This window comes from Xenopus laevis, chromosome 7L (assembly GCF_017654675.1).
Source record: "Xenopus laevis strain J_2021 chromosome 7L, Xenopus_laevis_v10.1, whole genome shotgun sequence".
In the NCBI taxonomy this organism is placed as follows: Eukaryota; Metazoa; Chordata; class Amphibia; order Anura; family Pipidae; genus Xenopus; species Xenopus laevis.
The window spans coordinates 79,314,181-79,327,289 of record NC_054383.1 but is presented as its reverse complement, the minus strand read 5'-3'; the positions used below and the strand labels follow the sequence as shown (position 1 = coordinate 79,327,289).

At 39.7% G+C, this 13,109-nt stretch overlaps 1 protein-coding gene across 1 annotated transcript in view; it reads right to left on the bottom strand.

Annotated features, from left to right (window-relative positions):
- The window catches only part of ubash3b.L (ubiquitin associated and SH3 domain containing B L homeolog), a 118,137-nt gene extending 107,629 nt beyond the window's left edge, over positions 1-10,508 (bottom strand). Inside the window, exon 1 of the mRNA XM_018225752.2 lies at positions 9,992-10,508. Within this exon, the coding sequence (XP_018081241.1) occupies positions 9,992-10,119 (128 nt within the window). The 5' untranslated portion in view covers positions 10,120-10,508. The remainder of the gene's footprint in view (positions 1-9,991) is intronic.
- Positions 10,509-13,109: the final 2,601 nt, after the last annotated feature.

The window sequence follows — 13,109 nt, the reverse complement described above, 5'->3', positions numbered from 1 at the left end:
ACCTATGAACAATGGCCACCAAACTGTTTGGAGGAACCCTGGCAATCATATTTAGGGTGCTTTTTCTTGGTGCGTAACGATACATGGGTGATATGGTGCTGAGAAGTTGAAGCTTTGAGGCAATTTTCAGATATTTCACCAAAACCGACAATTGTGGGAAAGCCTTGCGACTCAGTAGTTTGGAGCAGAAAGGCATGGGTACCCATTTTAGATTCGGTAGAATGTGTACTTTCCAAAAATATATGGGCTTTGGGGGTAAACATATATTTCTGTGTTTTTACCCCACAAAAATGCAGTCAATGTGTTGATTTTTCATTAGCTGAAGTTACCCACGGGACTGTTTGTATGCGCTAACTTCATTTTGGGGCCTCTAAATGCCAGATACTTTGGTAAACCTATGAACAATGGCCACCAAACTGTTTGGAGGAACCCTGGCAATCATATTTAGGGTGCTTTTTCTTGGTGCGTAACGATACATGGGTGATATGGTGCTGAGAAGTTGAAGTTTTGAGGCAATTTTCAGATATTTCACCAAAACCGACAATTGTGGGAAAGCCTTGCGACTCAGTAGTTTGGAGCAGAAAGGCATGGGTACCCATTTTAGATTCGGTAGAATGTGTACTTTCCAAAAATATATGGGTTTTGGGGGTAAACATATATTTCTGTGTTTTTACCCCACAAAAATGCAGTCAATGTGTTGATTTTTCATTAGCTGAAGTTACCCACGGGACTGTTTGTATGTGCTAACTTCATTTTGGGGCCTCTAAATGCCAGATACTTTGGTAAACCTATGAACAATGGCCACCAAACTGTTTGGAGGAACCCTGGCAATCATATTTAGGGTGCTTTTTCTTGGTGTGTAACGATACATGGGTGATATGGTGCTGAGAAGTTGAAGGTTTGAGGCAATTTTCACATATTTCACCAAAACTGACAATTGTGGGAAAGCCTTGCGACTCAGTAGTTTGGAGCAGAAAGGCATGGGTACCCATTTTAGATTCAGTAGAATGTGTACTTTCCAAAAATATATGGGTTTTGGGGGTAAACATATATTTCTGTGTTTTTACCCCACAAAAATGCAGTCAATGTGTTTGATTTTTCATTAGCTGAAGTTACCCACGGGACTGTTTGTATGCGCTAACTTCATTTTGGGGCCTCTAAATGCCAGATACTTTGGTAAACCTATGAACAATGGCCACCAAAATGTTCAGAGGAACCCTGGCAATCATATTTAGGGTGCTTTTTCTTAGTACATAATGATACATGGGTGATATGGTGCTGGGAAGTTGAAGGTTTGAGGCAATTTTCACATATTTCACCAAAACCGACAATTTTGGGAAAGCCTTGCGACTCAGTAGTTTGGAGCAGAAAGGCATGGGTACCCATTTTAGATTCTGTAGAATGTGTACTTTCCAAAAATATATGGGTTTGGGGGGTAAACATATATTTCTGTGTTTTTACCCCACAAAAAATGCAGTCAATGTGTTGATTTCTCAGTAGCTGAAGTAAAGTCCTGATCAATTTGGATGTGCTAACTTCATATTGGTGTCTCTAAATGCCAGATACTTTGGTAAACCTATGCATAATGGGTGTCAAACTGTTCAGTGGACCCCTGGCAATCATATTTCAGGTGCTTTTTCTTGGTACCTAATATAGTTTGGGATATGCGGAGCAGCAAAATAAAACCTTTGCAATGATTTTTCAGAATTTTGAATTTTTTTTTGAAAAACCGCTATGTTCAGACAAGCTTTTATGTTTGGTAGTTGGGATTAGAGAGACATAGTTACCCATTTTGTAATCGGCAGAATGTGTACTTTTCAAAAATGTATGGTTTTCTGGGGTAAACCTACGGTTTCAGGAGTTTTTGCCTTGGAATCTAAAGCATGCCGTTTTCTGCCTTAGTGCTTTCAAAATTCGGCAATATACTGCCGGGAGTTTTTGAGGTACAGAAGTCCTAAATCTCCCTAAAACTATACATATCTGGTATTGGCACGTTCGAGAGACATAAGGCTTTCCAAATCAGTTGGATTTTCATCCGTAAAATGAAATATTTTTCTGGTATAAATTGATATACGATGAAAAATGGTAATTTTTCATTTTTTTTTGGTATTTAGCACTATAAATTTTTTTGCACAGGTGGAAATACATGAAAACTCAGGCAGATTTAGAAAGCTCAGTTTCTACCGAAAAAAACAATGTATAGTTTTCCTAGGTAAACTATAGGTTTCCCCTCAGAAAATGCCCCTAAAGTGAGAGAGCACAAAATGTTTCAAAAACGGCTGGCATTTCGCGTAACCAAAATGTGAAATTCTGCTGGCACTTAAAGGGTTAATTAAATAATTTGATTTTTTTTTTTAAATGATTTTCTTTTTCTCTGTAATGATCAAACAGTACCTTGTACTTGATATCAGGTAAAATATAATTAATCTTTATTGGAGGCAAAACAATCCTATTGGGTTTATTTAATGTTTAAATATTTTTTAGTAGACCTAAGGATCCAAATTATGGAAAGACCCCTTATCCTGAAAACCCCAGGTCCCAAGCATTCTGGATAACAGGTTCCATAATCTGCAAAATTTGCTGTGACAGTGCCGCATTACTCTACAGATGCAATCTGACACCAGTGATCAGACAGACAGCGAAAACGCCATCAATCCACCCCCGTAGTTCCTGTGTGTATAATATGAACAAAAAATATTGTGTCTTACTCTCAACAAACACAAAGAAACAGTGTTATATAAATCTATAAATAACACCCTGTGTGCAACCAATTTGTCATGGGATCGGTTTTTCAGCACCACCAGCATTTGGAGCCAGTTATAACCGATATCTTCTGATGTCACACCAATTAACGTTGGTTGATGTTGGTAAGGGATAACAAACGATTTGAATAGATTTCTACACAATACAGGTATGGGACCTGTCATCCAGAATGCTGGGGTTTTCCGGATAACGGTACTTTCAAGTACAAGGCGGTTTCATTATTACAGAGAAAAAAATCATTTTTTAAAATTTGGATTGTTTGGATAAAATGGAGTCTAGGGGAAATGACCATTCCATAATTCGGAGCTTTCAGGTATATCTGATCTTGGGATCAAGTACAAGCTACTATTTTATAATTACAGAGAAAAAATAAACAGGTTTTAAAATTCTGAATTATTTTGTTAAAATGGCATCTCTGGGAGATGGCCTTCCCCTCATAGCAAGCTTTCTGGATACGTTTCCCAAACCTGTATGTTCATGGAGGGCTTGAGGATATAAAGGACAATATGCTACTAATAGAGAGCCGAGTGTTGTGTATATTTTCTGATGAAGGGCTGCAGCAGGCCCGGACTGGCAATCTGGCAATGCCAGAGAGGCTGCTGTAAGGTCCCATAGACAGACACTATTCAGTGAGCTGGTGGAGGACTATTTGGGCCTCTGTGTACTTGGAATTCCAGGGCCTATTTTGACTCCGAGTCCAGACCTGGGCTGCAGTCTGCATAATCTAACCAGTAATGGTTAAAAATAAGAGAAGGAGAGTAGAATTTTGCAGAAGTACTAAAATAGCTTGTGTTCTCCTAATGTCTACTCTCTTTTATTTTTATACATTATTGATTTCTTATGCTACTTTTGCTACATCATTTTCTAGATTGCCAAAGGGTTCCAGTACAAGAAATTGTACATTCATTGTGCAGACCTCTGCCAGTAGTTATGGTGAATTATATATATTATATCCCTCAAATAGAGTCATTGCGCTGCTGTAGATAATCAATAGGTACAGTAGCCCAGTGACACAAAGGACTGTCACACACCTCGTGTTGGTTACACTCTGTTGGTAGTTGCTTACAGTGGGAATTATCAGAATGGCAAAGAAGAGATTAGTGTGAATATGGCAGAAAATCTGCCATGTATCATTTTTTCCCATCTGACTCTTGTTATGGCCAGGGCCAAGTAGTCCTTTCAGGAGCCCACCGAGTTCCAAAAGCAGTTGAGTTGAGTAGGCAGTATATTGAGTAGGCAGTATTTGGAGGCTTAAACAACAGTTTATTGAGCCTATGAAATATTCTCTCATATACATCTGCTCTTGTAAAAACTTCCACATCAAATCTCTCCGTCTGCTCAATGATGCTACAAATAAGTGAGAGCAAAGGTAGCATGCACAGGTGTGGCAGCCATAGAGCAGGAAGATGGAATAACTGAATACAGGTAAAAGGCAGATTTAAATAGCTTATCATCTGTGTCACAAAGCTGCTGTATCTCTGGGCGTTTAGAAAACAGCAATTTTATAGTATTTTGCCTGTCTTTCTGACAACATTTTACAGTTATAGTTCAGTTTAGCTATGATAGAAATACTGTCTGGGAGTAACTGGTAGCACAGAAACACAAGACGATATGGTAGTTTGCAGCACAGAACTGCTGCATATTCATCACTGTGGTATTAGTTCCCCTTAGCAAAACAGTACTGATCTCTGTTCCCACATGTTGTTTCCAGGGGGGTCTGGACCGGAGGGAAACGACTTGCTTGCTGCCATAGTAATTCATTATGAAACACTCAGGGAACTTTAAATACTTCTGCACTTGCACCTTTATCATGGTCTTTCTAAGCAACAGCTGCTCATTTTAACAGCACCAGGCAGAACTTTAAAAAAAAACTTTTTGGTGTTTTCTAATGGTCACTACACAATGGTGCCACTATTTTACATGTTTTGCCAAACATACGTCACTTGATGTCAAGGTAATGAAGAATGGGTACCAGTTTTTCTGGGAAAGAGGCAACCCAGCCAATATGATCCTTCTGCTTTTTAGTAAAAAAATGAAAATACCATCCACAAGTTCTCACTTCACTAGACCCTAGCTGGCAAATAGGAGCTACAGGGTTTTACGTAAGTAAGCATTATGGTTTACATTATCAACGGCATTATGATTGAGTAGGGGATGAATATCATATGCCTGAAGAAAGAATGCCTGGGGGAGTGAGCCAGGAACTGGGAACAACAGGGCCATGACAGGGCTAGGAATGAGCGAACCCGGAAGAGGAGGTTAGGGATTATGGAGGTTGTAGTTCTTGAGTTACTATTGGGATTGTTGGAGACACAAGTGGTTAAAAGAGGTAGGAAGTGAAGGGAGCATTCGCTTTTACCTTGAACAGCTCTCACCCACACTCCCCAGAAAAAGGGGGTACCTGGGCAAGGAGGAAGTGTTAGCATAATGTCGCAGTGGGAGGGACTCCCCTGGGAGGAGCCGGTGATATTGGTAATAAGTGTAGGGCGTAACAGAAGGACTGCAGATGAGCACCTCACTCTTGGGTACAATTCTTTGCTGCCTTCAGAGGCTATCAGATGAAACTATACTTGAGCAACAAGTACAAGCAACTGCATATATAGTTAAGTAAATATTGCCCTTTTACATCTCTTGCCTTGAACCACCATTTCGTGATGGTCTGTGTGCTGCCTCAGAGATCACCTGACCAGAAATACTTCAACTCTAACTGTAACAGGAAGAAGTGTGGAAGCAAAAGACACAACTCTGTCTGTTAATTGGCTCATGTGACCTAACATGTATGGTTTGTTTGGTTTCTTTGTGTGCACCGTGAATCTCAGAGGGCGGTCCTTATTTTTTAAAATGGCAGTTTTCTATTTATGATTACCCAATGGCACATACTACAAAAAATGTATATTATTATGAAAATTGTTTATTTACATGAAGCAGGGTTTTACATATGAGCTGTTTATATATTTTTATTTAGACCTACATTGTTTGGGGTATAGTTTTCCTTTAAGAAAGTTAGTTAAATATTTTATAAATATGATAAAAAATGATTGTATATTGCCCTACACTCAATGGTTTTGGTTTATGTTGGTCGTTATTTATGTGATTTAATAAATAAGCTGTGACCTTTTCACCCAAAATATAACATGTGGTTGGTTTGTTATTTAAGGTAAGGGGGGAGAAGCTTGGTGTTGTTGGGAGGAGCCCGTCAGTTTGACGCTGCCCCTGTCATGATACATTCTCACAAACCTTGCTAAAAGTATGTCAAACAACAGACTAGCAGGCCCCTAAATCAAAAGCATTCCAGCTTGTAGACCCTTTTAATGTAAGTCAAGCTGATGCACTTTTTCTAATACCTTATATATATTCTTCTGCAAAGTGAAGCCTTCTGAAATCAGAAGGTATTTACTTGTCTCATGCCATACACATAGCACTGCCTAGATACCAAAAATTCGAGTTTTAATTCTCCCATAAGGCATCATGGGCGGAGACATGCAAATCACTCTGTAGTAGTGATGGGCTAATTTGGGGCGTTTCGGCGAAAAATTCACGAATTTACAGCGAAATTTGCAATACTGCGTAAAATTCACAAAAAGCCACGAAAAAGTGTTTTGTTTACGCCGGTGTCTGAATTTTCGTGCCAAATTCGCGCCTGGCGAATAAATTCGCGCCTGGCGAATAAATTCGAACGTCACTACTCTGTAGATATTATGTTTTTAATGTGGACATTATTGTACACTGTTCATCTGAATATAAGAATGGTGTTCATCAGCATGAAAACAGCTCATGAATGAAATGAAAAGCAAACACAAGTACAAGCATTTCTGAATAGTTTTAGATCTCTAAACCCCTTAACAGAAAAAATTAAGCATAAAGCCTTAAGATCAATACTGAATGCTTTGTTTATTAAAGGGCTTGTTTTGTATTGCCAGTCATATACTATTACCCCACATTCAGTATCAGGTCCTCAAAGTTACTTTAAAAGACATTATATAATTCTTGGTCAAAGGCATGTTTTGTGATAAAGTATATAATGGACAGCATAGGAATTTCTAATCAAATGCTTAAAATAAGGTCTAAACTACACTGGATATTTTATAGGATGGTGTTGGATAGACAGATCAATTCCTGCAAGTTGGATGTAGATGAATGGGTCAAAAAATAATGGGACTGATAGAAAAATCTGATATGTAATTGACACGACTGTTGGAAGGGAAAGCTGCATGCTGCATATTCATCTCACGAGATTAAATCTGATTGTGTTTGACAGCCATTTTCCTTTCATTAAAATACACTAAATGTTGGATGTAGATGCATGTACAAAACACACCATCCGACTTTAGCTGATCTAACTTTACATTACAGCTAAGGGGACCATATTTTGTAGGATCCTGCTATTGTATGCTGCTGCTGGACAAGATTTTGTGGGTCAGATAAAATCTGACTCACAAAATCTGATCCCAATCTCCTGTGTAGTTTAGTCCTAAAGTATTATGTTACTTAGCTCAATCTCATCCCATGATCGATAATTCCTTGTGTTCTAGGGATTAGTAGGTAATCCTACTATGTATGTAGGTAGGTATGTAGGTAATTGCTATGTGTCCTATATATTTTGCTACATTAGAATGCTTCTGTAATACCAAAGGATTTAACAACGCTGGTGGGGGTAACATGGATTTCTGACTGTTAACTGTGTTCCTCGGGGCACTCCTGTCCCCAAGCTTGATAAAGTATTCAGCAATTATGCAGGGTCTGGCCCTGCAGCCTAATTCCATGCTGAGGGGTTCTCTTATGTCCACTGTACCTTAACCTGCTTGTGCCATGTGAAGTACGGGACGCTTGGGCAAACATGCTGCTCTGAGATCCCCACAGACAGGTTCTCACCTCGCATATTTTATACCAGTCTTAAATTTATTATTTCCTCTGTGTAACAGTAACTCAAAAAAATACCCCACAAGCTTTTTTTTCCTGTGACACTATTTTGCTTATTTAAAGGGATACTGTCATTGGAAAAACATTTTTTTCAAAATGAATCAGTTAATAGTGCTACTCCAGCAGAATTCTGCACTGAAATCCATTTCTCAAAAGAGCAAACAGATTTTTTTATATTCAATTTTGAAATCTAACATGGGGCTAGACATACTGTCAATTTCCCAGCTGCCCCAAGTCATGTGCTCTGATGAACTTCAATCACTCTTTACTGCTGTACTGCAAGTTGGAGTTAAATCACCCCCTCCCTTCCCCCCCCAGCAGCCAAACAAAAGAACAATGGGGAGGTAACCAGATAGTAGCTCCCTAACACAAGATAACAGCTGCCTGGTAGATCTAAGACAGCACTCAATCTTAAAAACCCATGTCCCACTGAGACACATTCAGTTACATTGAGAAGGAAAAACAGCAGCCACTTTAGGCATTTCTCTCCTAAAGTGCAGGCACAAGTCACATGACCAGGGGCAGCTGGGAAATTGACAAAATGTCTAGCCCCATGTCAGATTTCAAAATTTAATATAAAAAAATCTGTTTATTCTTTTGAGAAATGGATTTCAGTGCAGAATTCTGCTGGAGCAGCACTATTAACTAATTAATGTTGAAAAAAATGTTTTTTCCCATGATAGTATCCCTTTAACATATATCAGTAAAGAAATTCCCCAGATTAACTGTATACTTGCCTGGTTAAATGAGTCCTGATTCTTGTTATTTTTTCTACTTTAGACTGACAAGTCCCCTTGCCAAAGACATTTAAAATCCACACACACACACTCACTGGGGTTCATTAGTAACCAATTCTCTAAAATGTATGTTTTGGAACTGTCAGTGGAAACACCAAACAAACACAGGATGGCACACAGACTCCATGCTGGGACAATTCTGGCCTTCTTTCCACCTGGACTCTTGTATTCATGGGTCGAGGGGGCAAGATCATTAGTGAAGGGAGTGCAATTTTGGTCTCTTCACAAAAAGAGATGATTTTCCAATTAAGAAAAAGGAAATGTACTTCTTAAAGTTACTAGGGGCAATGATTGCTAACCCCAGGTACAGTGGTGTCTGATACTAATAGTTACATGGTTATCTATATACTGTAGGTGAAACTTGCAATTATGGCACAAGGGCTTCCCATGGAATTATGTAGGAATTATATCTTGCAAATGATTAATCATTGGTCCCTCTCTGAAAATCAATAGCAGGAAAGCAACTGCCCAAGTTAGTAAAAGCTAACGCAGCACTGCAGATGTTTAGTGAAGCCACTGCAGTCATATCCCTTACTATATCATTAGGACCTTGCCTTAAATATGCTGTCATAATAATTCCATCCTTGGGGGATTTAGTAAATAAATAAATGATTACATACATCACTTGGATTCTGTATCATGCGTAACATTAATGGACAAACAAATAGCTGTTTCGGGTCATTAATCATCCTCCGTCACTGTAGGAAAGCATATCAACTGTTGCAGAACAAGGAAAGGCTTGCCCTGTCAGTCTTTTCCACACTTATTAATACCACCACTGTTCAAAGTCGGACAAACAAGGGAACCCATGAAGTTCTGCAGCTGCCACAGAATAATCCTGCAAAGGTATCATCTATGGTGAGAACTGAGTCCCTTAATTGCAACTTTCAGTTTTTCTGAAGTAAATTCTTTTGCTTTTTCATCACTTAGAAAACTCTAAGGATAACGGGAGATTATGGGTGTCATCAGCCCAATACCATAAACCTCCCTGCGGCCGATTAAAGAGCAAACCAGTGGTAATACTGTTTTCTACACTCAAGCTGCCAGCCAATGTAATTGTAGGCTGTATCAGGGCAGCAAATAATAAAATGGGTGGCTATAGAGCAGCCTTGTCTGGCAACAGTTGTCTGTCAGGGGATAGTGGGGGTTGGAGAATTACAACTTATGGAGCCATGTGCATTGGACATGTCTAATACTTATCATGTGTTATGAGGCATGTGCTGGATGTGGGTTGTGTGAACTGTGGTATCTAAATACACAATAAAGTGAGTGAGGCAGTGAGGCAGCCTTCTGACAGTTTGACAGAAAGTGGGAATGGAATCCCCCCATGGAGATCCTGATATTGCTTCCTATAGTGTGCTCTACAGCGTGAACCTGCATCACTTGCCTGCAGACTGCACTGCTCTCTCTCTCTATTGCAGACAAATACGCCATGTCCACACCAGCAGCAGCAGCCACATACTCTTATTTCAATGCAAATAAACAATGAGGGAATGTGACCAATTACTCACGCCCTTGCTTTTGGGAATCCCATGGAGAGCAGGATTTCCAGAGATGATCCATGCTTAATGGTCCCTGCTCGGTGCTGTCTGTTTTTCCTGGGGATGATCTGGGAGTAGAGCTCGTCCTTTGCAGCCATGGTAATATGGGCAGCAGCTAGAATGTCATCCCTCACAATTCAGCCATGTCACCCAAAGAGCTGATAAAGACAGCAGCAGCAGCAGCTTGTGTTGTCAGATGAGCAGCTGCCGGCAGCTTCCTGGTGCAGCACATACACAGTCAGGGTAGGAAGTGACTGCTCGGCTGTCTCTGGCACAATGTAGTAACAAGCCTTTCAGAACCTCTGCATAGTGCAATCCAGGCAAAACCTCTTCTTATTTCCTGCAGCCAGGTAGTGATCCTGAAGTCATTTTTTCAATAGTTTAATTAAGCAATGTTTCTTCCCCTTGCATAAAAGAGCTCCCTCCTCCCTTCTTAAAGTGCAAGTATGTGAATCCTGTTTGTCAGTAATAAGGAATTCAGAGCTCTTGAGCTGGAGGCACTAACTTGTTTTATGCACTATGACTTATTGCATTATTCCAATTAAATGCCACCTAGTGGTAAAACTACTCTTATGGCAGCCTAACCAATATCCTTGGGCAGCGTAGCAGTAGTAACACTAGTTCTTCAGAGTGGTCTTTGATAATATTCCAGCAACCAATAGATTCATAAGGACCCTAGCTTATTAGATAAAATTTCATTAGGGGGGAGGCAGAGAAAGCTGTGCTAGTATGGTGAAATGGTGTGAGAGCTCATGCAGTCCTATTCATGGGACAAAAACTTACAGTATGATCCCCAAAAACAAATATACAGTCATAGCCATTTAAAGGAGTGCTGCATCTATAAACTTAATTTTAGTATGTTATAGATTCTATTCTAAACAATTATTCAACTGACCTTCATTTTACATTTTTTATTGTTTTTGAATGATTTGCCTTCTTCCAGGATTCTTTCCAGCTTTCAAATGGGGATCACTGACCCCATCTAAAAAAACAAATGCTCTGTAAGGCTACACATTTATTGTTATTGCTACTTTTTATTTTTCATCTTTCCATTCAGACCCTCTCCTGATCATATTCCAGTCTCTTATTTAAAGCAAAGCATGGTTGTAAGAGTAATTTAGACCCTAGCGACCAGATTGCTGCAAACTGGAGAGCTGCTAAATAAAAAGCTAAATAATTCAAAAACCACAAATTAAAAAAAATCAAAACCAATTGCAAATTGTCTCATAATATCGCTCTCTATACCATGCTAAGTTAATTTAATTTAAAGAAAGTGGTCTATGAAAATATACCTAATTCTCCTAATGCTGGGCTAAATAGGTTTCTGCTTATTATGCACTGCATTTAATAGCACACCAAAGGGGAATATATTCCTCTATACATAAATGTCTCACCCAGATCACAGTACAAAAGTTTGCCATAAAAATTGATATTTATATAAGAATGTCTGACACTGTTGGGGTCCAGTCTTCTTATATATAACCAGCCCCAGGACATTTTCATTTCCCCTATATCTAATCATATCTAATACATGTAGAAAATGTGACCATCCATGTCAGAGAGGCATTGAGGGGAGGCAGTAAGAATAATCGACAAAGGCAGTGTGCAATTCGCCATGTTTTTCTTTACCCATTATGAGTTAAACTGCGCGAAATTGCACCTGTGAATTTTTATGATTTAGATACAACTGGGATCAAAATTGTTGGGAGTTGAGTTGGGATTGTGTAATTTCCGACACCCCTGTGTTAGAATGATGTTTGTGCGTGATTCTTCAGACACAAGTTTACGCCACCTAATGACGCAGCCCACAGTGGGAACCCTGGTCCCTGATATGATAGAATACTGGCATAACTGAGAATGAGCAAAGAAGCAGGGGTTCACTCATCTTGCAGATGCTGTACCCATATTATATTCTCTATAGTATCCACATAGTGATGTATGGGATGCATGGGTGGGGAGGGTTCGGACCGGCTCCTGTACAAAATCTTCGGGTAACTGGTGAGTCCAGGTTGAACTCCTCTACTGCTCTACCCACCCGCGACCTAGCACTGCCGACTTCCAGCACCTAAATTTATAGACTCGTTCCCACCCCTTTTCTGATGTCACTGCGGCCCGGCCGTGCGTCTATAAATAGAGGGGGAAATGTAGGCTGGGTTAGGGGGTGGGTGCAGGTTGAGAATTTCTTGACCCACACACGACGAATCCACAGGGGGCTAACGCTCCATACTGAGCACCAAGATATTGTTTTGGAAGAGGCATGGGTGCGCTGGTTGTCCTTTAATACTAAATCCTGGATACAGGATTTCCCTGTGCCAATAAGAACACTTGTATGCAATTCAGCAGAACAGATTGAGCAGGTGCAATAGCACTTGGCACACATATGCACAAGTGCAAGGATTGTGTTTAGGCAGAAGTACCTCATGAATTAAATCAATACAAATGTCTCTTATAGCTATGATACACAATACAAGACTCTTTGAGCTTGTGTCTTGGGATAGTTAAAACTCAAGAAGATTCAGTGAGATGTGGGTTAAGAATAACTGCCATGGCAGTTTACAATAAGAAGAACAGGAAGCTTCTAGTGTCTTATCATTCACAGCAGTGCTGCTCTGAAGAATGGGGAGGGTTTGCACGTTTGCCATGGTACACAATCTATAAAAAAATATGTTAGAATGTAGTTCACCTTTGATATTATTACAGTCACGTATGCTTCTCAATACAGGGATATCAAAATGCAGCTCCCAGCTGTTCTTGAAATACAATTTGCAGCATGTGTGATAATCTGTTAATGTTTGTGGGGGATGCTGAGGATTCCTGTCCCGTGTCCATTTCAATTAAGGGGTGGTTCACCTTTAAAGGGATACTGTCATGGGAAAACATGTTGTTTTCAAAATGCATCAGTTAATAGTGCTACTCCAGCAGACTTCTGCACTGAAATCCAATTCTCAAAAGAGCAAACAGATTTTTTTATATTCAGGTTTGAAATCTGACATGGGACTAGACATATTGTCAGTTTCCCAGCTGCCCCCAGTTATGTGACTTGTGCCTGCACTTTAGGATGGAACTACTTTCTGGCAGGCTGCTATCT